Below are 20,885 nucleotides of genomic sequence, written 5' to 3'. Positions count from 1 at the left end.
ACCGCATCGTTTATATAACTTTCACATTTGCAATTTTGTCTTACGTATGTGTTAATATTTAAATTGTATAACATTCGTATGCAAAACTCTTGTAATGATATTATTTGAAATTGCGCCACCAGGCAGCGCCACCGAGATTCTGACGCTCTGACATTTTGTACTTACTTGTCTGACGTCAGCAACCTGCAATTGAACGAACAACCGAACGAACGAACGAAGCACCGAGTCCCTACCAGAGCTACCGGGAGGCAGTAGCGTTACAGAGCGAGTCCTCGCCGCCCGCCCCGGAGAAGCCAAACGGAGGAAGGTCCACTGTGAGAACGACGCGTTGAAAGCAAACTATGCGAGCGCTGCTCCATTAACCCGAGCTATCGACGAGTGGACAAGAAGAGAACCGTTACCGTGATTTACCGACAGAGACGGAGGACGGACGCACGGACTGGATAGACCACCGCCGAGACCGATTCTTGAGAAACAACCAACTGCGGAGTCTACATCGTGTCGTTTTCTCGCCGTGGATCGAACCGACTGGATCCTTGTTTTAAATGCTTTAACGGCGCCGTCTCCGGCTTGAGAGCGAGAGAGGGAGCTGCCCAGAGAGCTGAAGAAAGAGACAGAAGGATCGAAAGGCGCACAGGGAGGAAATAAACGGCACACTGAAAGGATTTGCAACCAGCTTTGTTTCCTTTTTCGAGTGTCATTGAATCCACCTTTTAATAGCTTTTTTTTCTCCCGTGGATTCCTGTACCGGTAACGTTATCAAGCTGTGTTCTCTAACCATGGGATGTACCCTGAGCGCAGAGGAGAGGGCGGCTCTGGACCGGAGCAAAGCCATCGAGAAAAACCTCAAGGAGGACGGTCTCACCGCGGCCAAAGATGTAAAACTGCTGCTGCTCGGTAAGAGAGCCGGCTGAAATTCCCCACAGCGGGGCCTGTAGGGCCACGGCACAAAAATGCCGTGTGCTCGGGTGGGTGTAAGGTGTGGTGTGTGTGTGTGGGTGGGGGTGGCTGCCAGGAGATGATCACCATTGAGGCTTCTAGTGCAGATACAGTAACTAAAAAAATGACATCCATTATGAACGTCAAAGACAAATCTGTAAAAAAAAGTGTCTTTTGAATATTTCCCTTCAAGGCCCACCCTGATATTCTTAAGGCCCCTTCCTTAATAATGCCTAATTTATCCAAACCTTGATTCAAGCAGTCAGTCAGTACAGTATGTGGGTAAAAGCTGGGAATTACATCATAGACCATAACTGCAGGTGGATGCCTGGAAAAAATGTCAGGATGCTGCAGTGGAAGGTCAGTCATGGCCAAGAATGGTTGATTGGTATGGGATGGATTGATTCATTGATGCTTTGTAGGAAAATTAGTCCATAAGTCTTTAATCTATTTCACTTACTCATATTCAAGATGGAGGAGGGATGGAAAAAAAGATACTGAAGGAAAATGGGTGCAGCTACTTTCTCCTCCTTTCATCTCCACCCCACTGCTGCTGTCCTTATTCACTTAGGTTTTTAAGAGGCCGAATTTCCCTTTCTTACATTCTCTCTCTCTCTCTCTCTCCCCTTTCTCTCTCCCCTTTCTGTCGCTCACTTTACCCCACCCCCTCTCCATTTCTGTCTCCATCTTGCTCTCACACTTGCACTAACACACACATACACCCTTGTTTACATTGTCTTTCTGTCTCCTCAGGGGCTGGAGAGTCAGGAAAAAGCACCATCGTCAAACAGATGAAGTAAGTCTCTAATAAGCACGGTCTAATAACCCTATAGTGTGTATATGTGGCCTTCACTTGCGCTTGCTTTTTGCCTCTTGAGCAAACTCTCACATCACAAGCATATACAGTATATGGTATATGCAGCCTGAACTCAATGAGTCTGCAGCAGTGGCTTGATGGTGGTCTACAGCACCTCAGGCCACAACCCAAACAGTGACTGGTCTTGTCAAACAGCTAATGTTGCTGTATGTGGGTGGAAAGATGCACCAAGTAGATGTGGAAAAATAATGCAATACTGCTTATTGTGTGTGTGTGTGGGGGGGGTGTTAAATTGTATCATAAAATGTGTCATCCATAGAACTAGATCTGTGAGTGTCACATCACTTTTCGTTCAGTGGCACTCTAACTAAAAAGGTTTTGGACCAGGAGGTGGTGTATTTGCTATCACAGGCTTGTAAGAGATAAATGCCTTTGGGTAGGATTAAATCCACTTTGATTTTAACATCCACATCAGTGCTTGTGGTCCCTGATACACTGTAGAAGTATTTCATATTGTAATTTTAATGTCGTCTTTAAACCTACTGCAGTGGTATTTACTGTGAGATGCTGTAAATACAGTAGTACAAGTACAATACTGAGAACACACTTACAGTAGAAGTTAATAACTCACTCTATTCACTTTGATAACTGTTTAGGTGTTTTGTTTCAGGTAGCTTAGATTTCCAGTGGTTGCTGCAGCCTGTAGTATCTGGACATAAACACCAAGTAGCCTGTTGGCTGTGGAAGCTTCTCACTGACCAGGGGTCAGGCTATTACAAATGTGATAAAACACTACTACTTCTCCTACCACACCATATCTCTTCTACTCCTGTAGAGACTTGACGTGTACCTGTGATACTTGGCAGGGAGAGGATTGATTTTAATTAATGCTGTCTCATTTTCTTCTCGGGCATTATTCTGTATATTACCTCTACTGGGATCTCTGCATAATTTAGACCTTTTAATACAGTACCTTTATTGTGCCTTTTAATTGTATTTTTTATATCTTTGCATTATTTAAGATCAGCTTTTATTTCCATAATCCAGTTGGATTGGACGTCGGTTTTATGTCTACTCTGCTGTGTCATTTTACAAACAGCCAAGTGTGTTCCAGTCAGTAATAGGCTTTTTTTTTGCTGTCGTATAGCAACATATCACATGAGGCCATGATTCAGTGAGTCCAGATAAGCCTGCTTGCTTTGCTGTTAACGGTCATTCCCACGGCACAGTAGATTCTCCTCACAGACTGAGCCATTCTCCCAGAGGCTGTATACTGTATACTGTAGTACACTAACATTTCAGTAATTGTATGCAACGATTGCGCAAGTCTTCACCTTCCCCCCTTTATGACTTGGACTGACCCAAATGAAAAGTTGAAAAACTGCTGGCTCCTTTAGTTCCTTTAGTACACTTTTTTCAAAGACATGACTGTTTAGTTATTAAATGCTTTGCCAACATTGAAGCCATATACTGTAGCTAGCTTTACTCTCTATTCCCTTGTTTTAATTGTTGCAGACGGATACCTCCATGCTTCTGTTGTCTGCTATTTTTACTTCTGTGCCTGTTTGCACTTTAAGATGTAACTGTAACTGGCAGACAACCCTTTTTTAAATATGTGGGTGTAGTTGATACACCATGCATGCTTCTTTCCACTCAGAAAGCACCACAATACATTTTTTCTTTCAAGGAAATTCTATGGCCTGTATTTCCTTACAAATAGGTCTTATATTATAGAGCGTGAAGCAGCTTTTCAAGTGGTGGACAGCGCCCTGGTAGGGAAGCCTGTTCAGAGATGCTTGGCTATTTCCAGAACTGCATCAGAGGAGTAGAAAGCCTGTACTGCATTTTCTTTCACAGTGCTTTGAACATCTGGGGCACGCACAAGTGACCATGTGTGGGTGTGTGTTCTTCAGAGAGAGGAAGAGAGGCAGAGATGAGTGGATTAGATATAGATCTAGATTTTATGACATGTATATTGGCTTCAGCATGTGTCACAGCTGTGCTTGTGACTCCAGTGAGTGAATTAGTCTATAAACATTCTGTACAACACAGTGAAGACAAAACTACACTTACTGCCCAGACTGTCTGTCATATGCCGTAGGTACAGAAAGAAAATCTCTTTTTGTATGAGAGAGAGAAAGATCTAGAGATGCCAGTTGCATATGGATGGATGAATGAGTAAAGGCTATGGGTATGACAATACTGATAGAGAAATATAATATACACTGGGTGAACATGAACAGGCGTTGTATTTCTTGGTGTATAACCTTTATATATATGGTAACCTGTCAGTGAGTGTACAGTAGGATGTGAACCAGGAATTCAAGGATGTTGGTCATGTGTGAAAACTGCATCCATCACTTAGAGAATAGAGCAGCTTGTGCATTTGTGTGTGCGGCATACACCATCTGTTATTGGATTGGTGTGTTCAGACGTGTGCAAAGGGTTTCTCACTGGCTAGTTGGGAAACCTACCTCTCCAGCAGTGCACGCCATGTGTGAGAGAAATAATTGAATATAATAATATTTTCATTGATCAGGAAAGGAGGCAGGGAGCAATGACAGCCACAGCAGCTTTGAATAAACCATATTGTTGCTTGTGGTTCCTGGGTGTGTATGCAATGCACCCCACTCCCCTCTGTACTGAAATGTTGTGAGCTGTTTTTATTGTACAGTTTTATGCTCTTTAGTGCATTCATGGCTTGGTTAGAGGCAGTCTACAGAGATTAGCAGATTCCTACCCAGGCAGAAATTAATAATTCTTGGTTAATATGCTTAAAAGACACAATGTTTTTCTAATGGCTTACCTCATTAGCAAGTAATGCCTACTGTAATGTTTTACAAAACAACCACCACAAACAGACAAAGGCTTTTAGCTGTGGTATTGGAAACACTTGTAATAGATGAGGTTTTAAATTTTTGTAGGTTTAGAATCAGTTAAATTAGATCAATTGTATAGTTATGGAGCATGTGCGGCAAAGGTTAAAATGAGTAACTCTTATGATGTTTTTGGGTTACGCTGCTAAGCACAGTCCAAATTTAAAACAGGAGGTACCTGTACTGCAGTTTGGTGTGTCTCCATCTGCTTTCTTTTCTAACCAAGACAGATGCTACAGATGCAGCAAGCATTGTTAGGAAATGTGGTTTTCCCCAAGTGAGCACAGAGTACCTCTGATTTCTTTAGGTCACCTGGTAGCCATAGCATCGTTTTACATGTATACTTGATTAAATGTACAGCTAATTTCTCTACCAATCATTAACAGTTTACAACCCATATAAACTGTGAAGAGAAGACGTTTCTGTGTAAAGCAGAGAGAGTTGGTGTCTTTCATTATTTTATTATCCTTGTTTATTAAATACATTCAAATACAACATTATAGTTTTCATTGTATTATTCATGTCTGCAACTTTGGGTTTTTAATCAAATGATACTGCATCAATCGTCACTGTTGGTAAATTGCAGAATTTCTTACATTGTGTTTTTCAATTTCTTTTCTTTTTTTCTTTCATCTTTTACAATGCACATGTGTGTTTGTGCCTTGCTGACATAAGTGGAGGTGACTGGCCGAAGGGGGAACAAATGCTGCCGGTCCCTCACGGCTGCACTGCTTCCCACAGGCCGTTCCCACCATGTGTGTGTGTGGTTTCTCCAGAACAGGGGATAATTAGGTTTAAGCCACAAAAGAGAGGAATAAAAGGGGGGAGGGGAGGGAAATAGGTGGTGGTTTCATATGCAGGGGGAGGAAATGAAGGAAAATAGATGTTTACAACACTGGAAAAAAAAAGTGTGGATGGAAAGATTATTCTTATAGGGTACAAGAGTGGTGGAAAAAAGACACGGGGTGAAGGAAGAGTGGGTGTGAATGAGGTTAGGGAAGTTACAATAGGAAGGTAAAATCATTTTGAGCAACAAGAGACAGACCTACAAGTGATCAAAGCTGTTCTCACTTATTAAGGAACTTGGTAAGGAAGTGACGAAGGGAGACAGGGTTAGGATTTTGAAGGATGGTGCATAAAGGGCACTCCTCTCCTGGACTCTGTGCAGTATTGATAATTATTAGCCTTCTCATTCATGAAACTTCAAACATGAGGAGAGAAAGCAGGCAACAGAGGAGGGGAAGGGGGGATCATGTTGGCACCAACTTGTAACTTGCTTGAAGAGACAGTTGGTAACTGGTCATCTGAAACAGTCTGTCAGCCAGATACTCACCCTCCATTGGTTACGTGTACCCGTGGGTGTGCTCGTGACCAGAATCATTTGGTTGGCTACCTCAGTCAGCTGTGAAATAACAGCGAGGCATCAGTTCATGATGGGCGTGATTTGCGTGTGCACACGTGCTCACTGGCACATCCAAGCAACGTGTAGAAATGTTGCATTTACAGTACCATCAAATGTATTGCTATGTAGAGAGTCTGATTTAAAGTTTGCATGCTTGCCATGCAAAACATGCAAATATGTAAGTATTTATTATTTCTAACACAGACTGTTCCGTGACATATTGGCAACTTTTTATTCTTATGTAATAAGAATCTTAAAAAATCTTTTTTTTAGTTCAGAGTTCAAACAGTTTTTCAGTTTCTCAACAAACCCATTGGAAAAGTAGTTTCAACACAATAAATGTCCTGTACTGTTTTATGCTTTTGCTATAAATGTCTTTTTATGGCCGATGTTATGACAACATGGCTTTTTTATTATACACTGTTGACTGTGCTGTGTATAAAAGGCTTATTGAACAGAACCACACCTTTAAGTCGGTGACCTGTTTTTATTGAAATGCTCCTTTCACTCAACCTGAATGATCAACACTCTTCCTAAACTCTTCCTAAACGTGTCTTTGCCTTTGGACTGTCTTTACTTCATACAGTACTGTATCATCATCATACCCTTTAACTAAAATATAATCACACCACAAATGTGATGAAATAGTGTTCAGGTCTGTGGTTTCACCTGCCATAACAGGAGATAATATATTTTCAGGCAAGCGCACTGGGTAACCATGGCACACACATGGCTTTTGAGACTAGTAGTAATTAACATGTTTTAAATTTACCTACTTCAGCTACTTTTCACCACTGTACCTGCCACTCTTTACAGGAGTGATAGTCTCTTAGAATGTGTAGTCCTCTCCAAATAAATGTTATAGAATTGACAGTTCAGCCTTATGACCTCAGATTAATACCCTGTATCAGTCCTAGCCCCCAAACAATTATGATTTAATGATTTCCTTTGACTGAGAGAATGAATTAAGAATGAGAAGTAGAACACACACTGAACCTTGGAGCAGAGAAGCAGTTAAATGTTTGTCTATCAAATATGATGATTTTAGTCATGAAGATAAGTGATGCCAATATTTCTGTTGGGGGAGACAAATTAGGTCACTTACAGTATGATGTCTATTATGATGTTGATGTGTGACAATTAGTAGTGAGGATAAAAATATCAAGACTTTAGCCATGTTGAGGCCTTGGCTGAGCCAGAGTTTCGACAGGAGTTTTTAACTTCTGAAATAAATGGGGACATGGTTCCAAGATGCTCATTACCTAAATGGGATGAGGTTCAGAAAGCTAGTGGAGGTTTTCATTGTCACCACTGTCTGCTGTCTATTTGTAGTGATGACAGTGCTGAGAAGCAGTTGCATTGTTTTATTTCAGATTAAAGAACCTTGGGGCTAGAGTGAATGAGATCTGGTAGAGCTGGCAGTGTTGTCACTATATACTGTAGTTATAAGTCCACATTCTATCCTTGAAGATTCACTGCAAAACCACCAAGTCCTTCAAGCAGGACGTTTTTTGCCGTGACTAAATGGTATGGGTTTGGTATTATCGGAGCCAGCTGATCAAAAGAAAGAGCATGTCAAAAAATTTTTTTTGATGCCAATAGTGTCATATCACACAAAAACACTCTTGTTTGGTTTACACTATGCTTGGAAAGCCTGGTAGCAGTTATGAGGGATTTTTGGAACCAATGGCATCTAACTCAATGTTACAGTCACCCAGGATTAAGGTACGATTAGCTGGCACTTGCTGTATCTCTGGGAAATATAGGAAGTTGAAAATAAATATTCTTCTTTTGCTCCAGGCCACCCCTGCTATCCCTTCCTCTGTTTTTTTTTTTGGTCTAAATAGTTTTAAGACCGGGTCAGTGTGACTGTGTGGTCTGTGCGCTAATCGGGGCTTCTTATTAAAAACAAAGGTCTTTTGTGGGAGGAAAGTGTGTGCGTGTGTGTGCACGTGTCAGGGAGTAGGTACACCTATACAGACCTATGTGTTTGTGTTCTGTGCATTTTATGTGAATATGATGTTGGGATGTTGTGCACCTTTTTGTTTAGTTTTTCGAGTACTACATGTAGACGTGCGCTTTGTGTCAGTTCAGGTCTTGCGAAGACAATGGAGTCTTGTTACAATGACCACACTCATCTGATATTAAGTCAGCTGATGGAGACTGGCTGGGTTTGGAGCTGCATAAGTGTGTTTTTGAAGGCATGTTTGTGTTTTTTGTGTTGGCATTATATCTGAGAATAAAAATGTAAGGAAATACATCCATTTCATTGTAGCTTATTGAATACTTAAGTATATTTGTGATGCTTTGTTAAAACACCATCACAATGTCTGTCTGACTTTAGGACAATGCAAATACATAGTTGAACAGAAACTGAGCATAGTTTCTGTGTCAGGCATTTGCATTGCTTCGCATTAAATTATACAATTGTTGTTTTCTCTCCTAATATGTGCTGCATATTTGCAAAAAATGGCTTTTTAAAGTTAATGTAATTTTATCCATGGTTATATGTCCAGGGAGTAAGGAAAAATTTGAATGCAAGATTTGGGCCCTTTTTTTAATCGCAAACAATCTCAAACAACCAGTGATTTAACTTTCCTAAAATGTTCCATACATTCATATTTCATAAACTTTCATAAAATTCATAAACTCATGTACAGTAGTATTTTCCTGTTTACCACTGAGGTAAATCAGAAGAACTTAATAATTGCTTTTTCACCACACTATGCAAAGTTGTGGTCCTGTTACTCTCTCCCTTTCTGTACCATTTCATTTGATGTTTCTCATTAGAAGGTTCAAACAATCTATCAGTGACTCAGATTGACTGTAACAGAGGACATGTTGCATTACACAGGCTAGAATGTTGATCACATCAGCTGCTTCTGCACAACAGCTACCCCCAGTTGTACTGAGTACTGTAGCAATTGTAACAATTATTTGTATTATCTTAAATTTGAAATGATAATAAACTAAGTATTTTGATTTTGCTTCTGCAAAAGCAAGACTTTAGAAATACCAGAAATGTGTGTCTAATGATTTAGTTAAAGGCCATTTTATCTACAAAGCTATGTTTGTTTCTTTAAAACTGGGATCTTCTGTGGATTAGCAGTGAAGCATGCAAGACCTAGCCTGAAATGTACATATTGCAGGAAAAATTAAGGCAAAGGTGTGATTTGTCAAGACAGTGACAGTGTGACTGTTTGCAAAACAATGCTCAGAAGTTGACCACATATGGTCTAGTATTTCACCAGGTGTTCTCTTCACAACACTAAAAATACTAAGCTCTTCACATTTTATTCATAACTGATTACCAATTCACATGTACAGTAACAACATTGCCCATCTGGTTGTAGTCCTGCGTGATGGCAATTGCTAACACCTGTGTTTCAGACAGGAAAACAGATTCCAATAATAAATGAATTACAAGACTTTAGTGCAAGACTTTGGGTGTGACTTTTTGTGCAGCTGTTGTTCTCTAACTGTTAATTAGGCAACAGTTATGACACTGCACACTCTGTAACTGTCAGACATAAGACTTAAGCGTTACCAGGTGTGTGTGTGTGTGTGTGTGTGTGTGTGTGTGTGTGTGTGTGTGTGTGTGTGTGTGTGTGTGTGTGTGTGTGTGTGTGTGTGTGTGTGTGTGTGTAGAAATAAGTTGTCACGGAGGGAGAGTGTGTTGTGCATCAATGCTGGTTTTTAAATAATATTACAGACTGAGGATTGAGAGGTGGAGAAACACAACATGGCACTGAGTAGAAGACACTGACAGACCAGTGTGATGTTAGGTGCGGAATTTACAGAAGGAGAAACAGGACATGAGAACAAGGGATCAAAGAGGTCTCGGCAGAGGAGAGGGGCCGATGGAGATAACAAGTGGCAGTGAAACAGAGAGCTAATGGCAGATTTAATGAGGTCTTCCCAGATGTAATACAAGCAGAATAATTACAGCTTTGTGTGTGTGTGTGTGTGTGTGTGTGTGTGTGTGTGTGTGTGTGTGTGTGTGTGTGTGTGTGTGTGTGTGTGTGTGTGTGTGTGTGTGTGTGTGTGTGTGTGTGTGTGTGTGCGCGCGTGTGTGCGTGTGTGCGTGCGTGCGCGTGCGTGCGTGCTGAACTACTGTGAAGCAGACTGTGTCCCCTGGCACAAGAACTGTGGTACAGCACATGACCAAGCCGACGTCTGGGAAGAGGGGATGCAATGCTAAACAGAATCCGTCATAATGATAATGCTGTACATGTAGCTATCGGGTATATATTTGAGATTCAGGCCTATAGAAAAGTTTATTTTAGTCAACATGTGGCTCATTAATTCTTAGTTATGTCTTATGTGTTGGATGGATTTATATGCATACAGAATAAATATTGTCATGAGTGCTAAATAAAAAGGGGGGAAAAAAAACTTGTACCAAGGACTTTTATTTATTATGCGGTGGAAGGTGGGATGCTGTGTGCAGTGGGTTTGTGGGTTGGGGGCTTTTTGGCTTTGGTTTCAAAATCAGCCCTCTTTCATACAGTAAGCTACAGTACTCAACAAACATGATTATTATGACTGTGTAACTGCTAAAATCCACCAAGCCATCAATCCCTCTTCATATGTTCATGTTAACCACTGGCTTGTTAGAACTCACATATTGTTAACAAGGTGTTTTTAGTAAGTATAGAACAAATGGATATTTTGATCCAGTAGTCTTAGGCCATCACCAGAGACATTTCAGGCAGCAGGAATGTTTGTCTGGTCATCTTTTAACCTACAGTATATCAAGATGGTGGCCTCAATATGTTCCTGTCTCTTCAGGCAAAGGTATTTTATGTGAACAGAAGTCTGCTCTTTGACCTTAAGGTGTGTTGGCAAGTGAGTTGAGCCAAATGACAAAGCAGCAAATGCCTCTATTTCTGTGTGTGTGCGTGTGTATAGGTGTGGCTGACACCTTTGGTTATTTATGGCATTGTTTTTTTATCTCCTCCTTCTTTCATGCTTTCTTTACATACCCATCATAGTTTATTCTTTTTACCTCCTTCATTTCATTAACCTGCTACAGACACACACATTTGTGGTATGAATAACTGTCCAGCAGTGATGACAAGACTTGACTAGCATGGTTTTGTCATGACTAAAAGCTCTGACAAACTCAAATTGAGTGGATGCTCAACATAGCAAAGAGTGCACGTGCATGCGCTTGCTTCTCTCTCTCTCAGAACAAACAGTGGCAACAAGGAACAATGCAGAACCCAGATAAAGGCCTAATTGCACAATGTGTGTGTTCACATGAGTAGGTATGTGGATAAAAATATGAGTGGGGAATAAACAGACTGAGTAAAGAGAGTGAAACATAAAGTGTATGAGGACGCGTGTGTTTGTATTTTAAGCTCATACAGTAGTTTCTGTGTTCTAGTAATTGTGTAAATGTTAGTACTAAATTCAGCTGTCCTTAACTTCTGTTATTTTCATGCGATCAGCCTTCTTAATTCAAAATAATCAATAATCGTACATCATCCTGTTTGAAACATATCATACTGTACAGCAAAACATGGTTATTTATATCCGTATAATTCATGTCATCAGCCTCCACATCCCAGATGTTCTGATCAGAGCAGGTTTAGATAGCTGCCCCAGATTGATTGAAATAAATGTTTGCTGCACACTTTTTGTGAGCACGGACATCATGTGAGCACCAACACCATTGCTTTAGTATGGACCTCACCCCTGCTCTGCCGTAAAAAGTCCTTAAACACACCTATAATCCTATTCTTGTGATTCAGCGGTTGTTGGTTGCTGTTGGTAGACTACACTCAGTTCACTATTTTAGTTATGTACTGTATGTTATACTTAAACATTTGTATATAGAATGTGCACAAAATGAGTGTCCTGCTCATGAACACTAGATCATTTCATGTGATTTACTTTATAAAAGATTAAATGTGTTTTAGACGTTGTTGTTAATGTTGTTGGTTGTCGTGGCCATTTTGGCCTTAATATCATAATGATATAATGGAATAATGTTAGTCCTGGTTAAATTACCCATATGTCTGTCTCTCTGTCCATCTGTCTAGCACAGTGTGAAGCTAAACTATGTTTCAGGTCACCGTGTGGGTTGTGCCAAAGCGACAGGAAATTGCACACCCATACACACTTACTCTTTGCTGACAGAAGGGCTTGGAGAGTGGGTAATGAGAAAAGGTCCTCATGCATGAAAGCTCACGTCAGCAGGCCAGCCAGCCCAACACACAGAACAGAGAAGAATGTTTGCTACGACACTAATCTGAAACTTTTGCTTCATTGAAGTTCAGCTGTGTTATCTCCTACAGGATCTTTTCTTCTGGGTTGATAAGTCTAATAACATTGTAGCTAGACCATAATGATTCTTACAATGATTTCTACTAGAATTGCTTCAATATCAAACACTGTAAAGTACATGTAAGTTGATGCATTGTTATATCAGATTGTAGAACCTAACTTTTAGTATGTTTCATGGCTCACTCATCCTGCTGTAAAATATGCTCAATTCATTTCAGCTTCACTCACTGTTTATGAAGAGTCAGAAGTGCAACATTCAATTACGAGGGTGTCCTTGTCTTACCTCCCTAGAGCAAGGTATAGGGATACATTTATGTAAAGTGCCTGTTAGGCAAGATGGAAGTTAAGAGTCAAGCATTCAAACCTGCAAAACAGTTTTGCAGGCATATTGTTCAATGAGTCTATTCTTTTGCTCTGTCTATAATTTCTCACCCTGTAATCTTGTCAGATAGATTAGCTGATGTGGACAACAGAATATTCATCTTACTTTCTTTGTCCCTGTGTGTGAAAGTCACCGAAGTAAACAGGAGCCAGGTGTATTTATACACTGTAGGAGTAAGAAGCGGCCTGATTGATTTGATATATTAGACCTCCCCGGACCGTGCCGTCCTCAAGACCACAAAGACACACTCACACAGCACAAATATGGTCGCACACACACACACTAGTGTACAAACCTAGTATAGGAGAAAAGGTCTGTCAAGACATGGACTGAGAAGAACCAGCAAGGGTTTAAGTACTGTTTACTGCTGCTTACGTGTAGCTGGAGCAGATGGAGTGAGCAGTACATGTGTGCTTGTGTGTGATTATAAGGATACCGGGCGTTAATGATCCGTTTGGGGTCTATTCTTTCATACTTGTGGGTCATTTTTTTCATAAATGTTTTGTGATATTTATATTATCTTTATAATAATCAACAGTGTGTTAGTTGCTTAATCAGGAGAACAAGTTCAGTAGCTATCTTACAGCGTGGAGAGCTTTCAAGTCAGTCTGCTCATTATTGCTATTTGGCACAGAGGTCGTGTAAGAGAAATGGATGAGCAATCCGATGATAATAGGGGATGATGCTGTAAACAAAGAAGTAATAAGGTATTATTTTATGTTCTTTCTGCATGCAGTACTTGTTCGTCCTAATTAGTTTATGTTTCAGTCATGTCTCTTTGAATTGCCTCACATTGTTGCCCCAACCTGTTTCTGTCTCTATGTATCTATTGTCCTGTCTGTTTTGTGTTGTCCTGGCGGGTGCAGCTGGCCGTCCATCTCTCTGTCATTCTCCTGTGTTTGACTTTGTCTGATTTGTCCATCTGTACTGTCTGTCTGTTGTGAGTGTCTCTGTCGCTATGTCCTTGTGTTAGCTGCAGCGAAAGGCAGCATGACATTTAAAACAGTAGGATGGGCTGCTGCAAGCACTGTTGCCTTAAATGTCAGTTTAGCCTACTGGTTATGGACCCCTCCCCCGTGTAATCCTTTATGCCATTGTTCTAAAACCTTTTCCCCCCTTCATTTACAAAGCAATTTTATTATGTCTCACAGCACATCAAGTGCAATTTATTTAAGTTGTTTATAGTTTAAGCTATTTGGATTTTCATATTTTTGCTGCACTGATATGTCCATATCTGTATAAGCATGTATTGCTATTTAAAATTAATTGACATTGTCACTAAATCGTTTGTCCTTGTGCCTATTTAGAATCATCCATGAGGACGGTTTCTCTGGCGACGACGTAAAGCAGTACAAGCCGGTCGTTTACAGCAACACCATTCAATCTCTGGCTGCCATAGTCCGTGCCATGGACACACTGGGCCTGGAGTATGGAGACAAAGAACGAAAGGTCAGCACCTATCCTCATGCTTACACACATTTTCTAAATGCATAGAGGTGATACACATTGATATATGCACTAATATTCACTATGCTCCTAATACAATCCTAATTTTTGCAGTCTCACTGAAACGTAGTATACAGTGGCAGCGGTTCAAAGTGACTAGGGTTTTTACTGCAGTACCGCCGCGTCGCCACGGCGCAGCGAGTGCGTCGCTGACTAAAGATTTTTAATCCTGCAGCCGGCTGGAAAAAATCAGGACGCTAGTCTCGTTTTAACCACCAGGTGGCGCAGCGTTGATTAGAAGCCTCCAAAGCACTACAGCGTAACTGAGGTCCGACTGTTCATTTCTACCTGTAACACACATATATTACACCAGACCTATTTTACTATTAAGTATCTGTTGTGTGCTCAAACATGGGGAGTGTGAAGGGCAACAACTTGTTGATGGCTTAGCTGTTTTCTGTTCACTGCGAAGTTATAATTGTTCTGTGTGGTTTAAAACAGGCAGCGCCACAGCAGCAACACATTCTTGTTTTCATTCTCCTCAGCTTTTTCGTGTCTTTAAATAGAAGGCGTCTCTTAAAAATATGTACACACCCACCGCTCTAACATCTGATACAACATATTGGCTTCACATAATACCATGATTATGCGTCGCGGTTTAATTAATATAATTGAATGCGCAAGTAAAGACATAGAGCGCAGTCCATCTGCGACTACAGCCGCTTATTTAGGTTTTAAACTTCCACAACTTGTTAATGAATGTTTTCCAATAGTCGTAGATTTTACGTAAATAACCGTAATAATCATAGGAATTTGTTTTACAGCAGTTGTCGATCGTAATTTTGACAGGACGCCAGAAATCAGCAGATCTACAGCGACGCATTACAGCAACATGTTTGTTCCTACGCGTTTACTCTGTGTCTGCAGAACTGCAGTTTGACTTGTTTTGACTGTGCGTGTCATTGTAACTGAGTGGCTGAGAGACTTATTCGACCCGTGTACGTTTCAACACTTTCATTTCCCATCCGTCCATCCAGCCACTTTCACCGGCGTTTTCGTTTCTCTTTCGATGAGCGGCAAACGGATTTTAATCAAAGCACCGCCTTACAAACCAATAAAACAGGCAAAAATATTTGTTTTTTACAAAAAGACACGGAATTGGAGTGTTATGTTTTTATTGTTTAGAGACAAACGGAAAACAAAAAGTCGTTCTATCGTTACCTCTGCATATAATTTGGTGGAGACATCAATCTCTTACACAAACACGTGACGTGTTTCGGAGTCATGTGTCCAGACAGAGAGTGACCAATACACAAATGTATGGATGTGCAAATGCAAGCTACGAGAGGAACGGGGCAGTGGTGCACGAGATGTAGCGAGAATTTGTTTTGACTGTGCGTGTCATTGTAACTGAATGAGTGGCTGATGTGACTTATTCGCCCGTGTACGTTTCAAAACTTTGATTTCCCACCCGTCTATCTATCCTGAATAAAAGCACCGCATTACAAACCAATAAACTGAACAAAAATATTTTTTAACAAAAACACACGGACTTGAATTTTAAGCTGTTTTTTTCGTTTAGAGAAAAACGAAAAACAAAAAACCTCTGCTTTTAATTTTTAATCGAAGCTCATCCGTGGACGGGTCGCGGGGCAGCAGTCTTAGCAGAGAGCTCCCGACTGCCGCTCGAATGAAACACGAGATCGAATGAAATGTGATGTGTTTCGTACTCAGATGACTTGGATCTGAGTTCGACCAAGCTTTTGCTTGTCTCATGTTTGCTCACAGTCGCAAAGGAAATCTACACACCCCTCCCCCTCCCCGTAGAGGCGCATAGACATGCTAATGTGTTGCTACTACTCGATCAGCAGGTGAGAAATACCTCAGCTCCAGACAAAGCTCCGTGAGAGACTGGGCAGCATCGGGCGGCGTGATCAGCTGCAGGTCTAAGACTCATTAATGCAGCAAGTAGTTTGTTCTACATACGTTTACTCTGCAAAAAAAAACGTATGTATTTATCGTAGCTTTCTGATCTAAATTATTTGTAGCACTTCGACATTCGTTTAAAATATGCAGTGCTTTTTAAAATGAAAATACTAATATTATTATTTATTACCTTTATTGTAAACACAGTATTAATTGCACAATTTGGACTGGCGAAGATTTGCGCTTCTTTCATAATAATCATGGATAATCAAGGAAGAAACTGCAGTTCATATTTGTTATTCAGGGACGGTTTAATAAAGATTCAGTATGGTTTTTGACTGAACTGTCAGCCAAGGTACGTGCATTATCAAATGAATGCGCCTGTCAGCGGGGAAGACATCAACTCTATTCAGTCGCTCTTCAGTCGCTGCTGCCGTCTCCTCCCCAGTTCACACACCTTAACACTAGGACTACTGGGTTTTCTAAATATACCAGTTCCTACTACAAGGTGTTCCTACGAAGTTAACCAGCTGTTTATTTCGTTATTACTCCTTTCACCTGTACCACATAAAGTCATTGCAGAGCTACAGCCATGTTCCCACGAAGTTAACCAGCTGTTTATTTCGTTATTCCCTCTTTCATGTCCGTCTGTTGAATGAAAGTGGGCGTGGCCATCCACGTCCCAGAGCGGTGACACTGGGGGATGGGAAACGCTCATCAACACGCAGGACAAAGATCTGCGTTTCTCTGCTGCTACAGCCTCGCTGCGTTGGGTTGTTAGTGTACCTTTCACCTGTACCATATGAAATGTGTTCCTACGAAGTTGCTCAGCCGCTTTCAGAATTCCCCATGCAGGTTTGAACAGGGCAAACATTATTTTTATTTACAAAAAAAAAATTAATACGTTTACAGATTGACCGGTGATGCCGCACAGGTTGCTCTCAGTTAAAACAGCTGTTTGAAGCAGGGAAAAGCGAGTTAGCTGTCCTTGTCGATGCCTTGACAATGTTTTAGCATCGGTTAGATCTCTGAGCCCCGACTTTTATGTCTTCTTTGGATTAAAAAACAAATGTTGAATGTTCTCAAATAATATAATATTGCCGCCCTCCGCGGCTCCCAGTGTTTGTTTTTTTCATTTAAAACGTGGGTGTTACCGGTGGCAGACCTCTGGTCTAGATCATCCTTATTCACTTTTTTAAATTGTAGTAGTGTAACCTTAGTTAGTATTCCTTTTTATTTTTTTTATTTTATGTTTGGGAAACGTGACATTTCAGCTACTGTGATTTTATTTGTCATCAACATTAGTTCCTACCTGTCCTTGTTGACGGGGGACAAGAAAATGTGACGCGCGTTGGGTGAGAGCGGCGTAAAGAAAAAAGTGTACATGTGCCGTACTGTCTTGCCGTGTGGTGCATTAAAGAAGCATTCCACGTAAAGAAAATTGACCGTACCAACAGCAAGAAATCAGGGTTACAGTAGCTTGTCTGCCATAAATCGAACGCTGCACGCGGGAGGGCGCACCGTTCAGCTTCCTATTTTCGGTTTTAAACTGACATAATTTGCCATAATTTACTTACGTTCATAACTTCATACTATTACGCGACCAGCGGTTCATGGTCTTGGCGATTCATGCACTAAGTAATACAACGTTGTCATCTCGTGATCACATGATGATGATGAGACGCTGTTTTTCCAATAATTAAAATAATAAAACTGCTTCCACTCAGACTCGAACCCCGGACAAAAAAAAAAACGTTGTGGCCATGCACGTTAACCACTAGGCCACCAAAGACCTGATCATTGGTTGTTCTACAAGAGCCTATATGACGTAAGCAACTACGATGTTTCAGGACCAAAAGTGGGAGTCAATCGCCACCTACAGGCCAGAAGGACGTAACACACTCCTCCTGCAGTACAAACCCGCCACTGACGCGGCAGATTTGAAACCCAAACACGGTGGGGGTAGACACTTTTACCGGCTGCCTCTGTAAGCCTGTCACAGATAGAATAGGCTTAAGATTATTTTTATGCTCAATTTCGAAACTGTGAACTGAATGGAAGATATCAATCAGAATGTAGCTAATGCACTGCCGGTTCAGCTTTTATTTCCGAATGCAGTAAGGAGCCAGTGTACACCATGTGCTGTATAGTTACTGTCTTTCCAGCAAAGCACGAAGAGCCCAGCTCTTGTATCAGACCTGACAAAGTGAAGAGCAAGACACCGATCTATACCAACTTCAAATCATTACTCTGACCTTCTGAAAAAATCCCGTCTCTATGGATATGCACTGAATGCAACACAATTATGACAGCACTACTAAACTTTAATTGAACCTGTACGAAAAGCAATGTGCAGTATGTAGAACGTTACTGTAAAATATACCACCATGTGTAGCAATAAAAGCAGGCATAGCTAGTTAAAGCGTCTATATATTAGTTAATGTACAGTGAGCAGTGTGCAGCAATTTGCATGCTCTCATCTGTATGTGTGTGAAGTGGTGAAATGTCGTTTGGTTGGTGCCATCAGAACAGAAACGGAACAGAAAGTCCAATCCACAGCAGTAACATACACATACCTGTACAGTACTGAGTGTTCAGACATGTTTCATAAATATTTTAAGACAGTAAGATGGGATACAATAAATAAAACTCACATAGCATAGATGGGTTCAAAAATGCCACCTCTACTTTGAAGCTTTTTAACCCTAGAATACTTTTGTTATGAAAAGTTACGCCATCACTATTGCCAGGTAATTTTTACTTGGCATATAATATACCCAACACAAAGTACTATACTAAGAATGTATTTGCAGTCTCTGCTATCTTTTAACTGCTCTCTACAACTGACTTCTCTGGAAAATATCCAGAAGTCTTAGAGTTGTCCAGTTCACTTTGATAACCGTTTGAGTAGGTGTCCACACACCTATCTCTGTTCTTCAGTTCCTTCATCTTCTTTTATTATACAATTATTAAACTGCCCCTGTCCTATTTTTTTCTTTTGCATACCCTCACCTCTTGCTCTGATTACACCCACCCAACCCATCTCTGTTTATTTCCCTGGCCTTGATTGCTGTGGCAATCTAGTGTTTTGCCTTGCTCTCAACACATTCCAAAAGCCTATGTCCAAGGGCGACATGACACATGCACACACTGATAGCGGACTTGAAATAGATGCATGTACTCACTGCTGAATAAATGTTCAAGCACTATTCACTCGGGTCCTTAAAATGAAGATGGAGGGAATTTAAAGAAAAAAAATTCTACAAATATTTAAAAGAATAGTTTACTGCTGAAAAGCAAGTTGTGTTATAAAATTTCTGATAGAAATTTTATTAAAATTAGCAAAAACCTTTACTCTTGATGGTCTGTGTCCAGAAAAAACAGGGAAAAGCAGCAGGATTATGTGTTGTGGCTGAAAATGGTCACCCAGAATGCACTGCGCTCTGATGACTCAGATAGGTCTAGGTCAGGGGTGGGCAAACCTGGTCCTCGAGGGCCGCTGTCCTGCTGGTTTTCCAACTCTCCCTGCACCAGTTACGGCTGATTACCTGGATCAGGTGTGTTCAGTCAATCAGCAGGTGAAAAAGCGAACTGACACACCTAATGGAGTTGATCAGCTGGGAGAGTTGGAAAACCAGCAGGGACACTGGCCCTCGAGGACCAGGTCTAAGTGATGTAGGTCGGGAGATTAACCGACTGCAAGGTGTGTTACTCTTCCAGGTTTACAGACAAATTTTCAGACTTTGCTTTTTTTTTTAACAAAAGGCTATATTTTAACAGTGTTAAAGCCGCCCTTTTCTTGTCTTTATCTGCTGTTAGTGGCTGTCAAGAAAACACGGTTGTCCATTCCAATAGTCTCTGTGATGATACATGGACATCTGATATTCCCAACAAAATGATGAAATGAATTACTGAATTAGTATGAGAATTGCCGCAAGTCAAACTAATGCACAAGCTAACGTTAGCAACATAGGCTAACACGACTCCTGACAGTTCAAAACATGACAAGCAGCAGCTCGTAAGTGTAACTCAAACTTCACAGCGCAAGTTAAAGCAAGAAAGGGTTGAATATATTACTTACTCAGTGCTCATTCGGCCATTATGTGCAAGCTGTTTTTTCTATCTTTTTCTTGGCACTTGAAGTTTCAAGTAGTCCTTTGTTTACATGTAGCCTGAAACTAATAACTCGCAAGACACGTTCTCCATCAGCAGTGGAATCCGGCAACTTCATCCAAGAGAAATCGACAGTGAAGCTGATATTGCCTACAAAATGAAAATATTATTGAATTAGTTGCTCCCAGCCACTTATAGCTAATTTACAAGCCACCGTTAGCAATGTAAGCTAATGCTACCCCCGACATTCAAAACACAAACATAATTTACTTAAAATTCACAGCACATGCTAAAACAATAAAGGGTGGAATATATTACTTAGAATCAGTTCAGTTTTATTCGCCAGGTTTGTGCAACACAAGCACTGATTGCTCATTGCTCATTCGACCGTTCTGCTGATGATCTATAACACAAATTTGTTCCCAAATGTGTTTGCATTATTATTGACATATACTCAAACAGTGTATAATTAGGTTATGTTGGTGGCAGGTTGAGCAGCCAGCTGACATTTGTGAACATGTAGATTCAGCATTCCTCTACCAAGGTGGCGTCTATAGTTTGCCATAGTATCATTTGATATTCAGAAAATCTGCAATAAGACAGACTGCACACCTTCAACAATACTGAAGTTATACTGATTTGTGCCACATCCATTTATTACAGTTGTTTCTGTCTACTCTACAGCCTGTTTCA

At 40.7% G+C, this 20,885-nt stretch overlaps 1 protein-coding gene across 3 annotated transcripts in view; it reads left to right on the top strand.

Annotated features, from left to right (window-relative positions):
• The first annotated feature begins 213 nt into the window (after nt 1–213).
• LOC114857999 (guanine nucleotide-binding protein G(o) subunit alpha) overlaps nt 214–20,885 on the top strand; it is a 69,004-nt gene continuing 48,332 nt past the window's right edge. The window contains exons 1-3 of one of the 3 annotated variants that reach the window (XM_029154985.3): nt 214–897; nt 1,693–1,735; nt 14,015–14,156. In XM_029154985.3, coding sequence (XP_029010818.1) covers nt 780–897; nt 1,693–1,735; nt 14,015–14,156 — 303 coding nt within the window. In that variant the 5' untranslated portion in view covers nt 214–779. The remainder of the gene's footprint in view (nt 898–1,692; nt 1,736–14,014; nt 14,157–20,885) is intronic. The other 2 variants (XM_029154987.3, XM_029154986.3) reach the window with 2 other exon arrangements.

Source organism: Betta splendens, chromosome 6 (genome assembly GCF_900634795.4).
Source record: "Betta splendens chromosome 6, fBetSpl5.4, whole genome shotgun sequence".
NCBI lineage: Eukaryota > Metazoa > Chordata > Actinopteri > Anabantiformes > Osphronemidae > Betta > Betta splendens.
The sequence above is the reverse complement of the archived record's forward strand: the minus strand, read 5'-3'. Positions and strand labels throughout refer to the sequence as shown.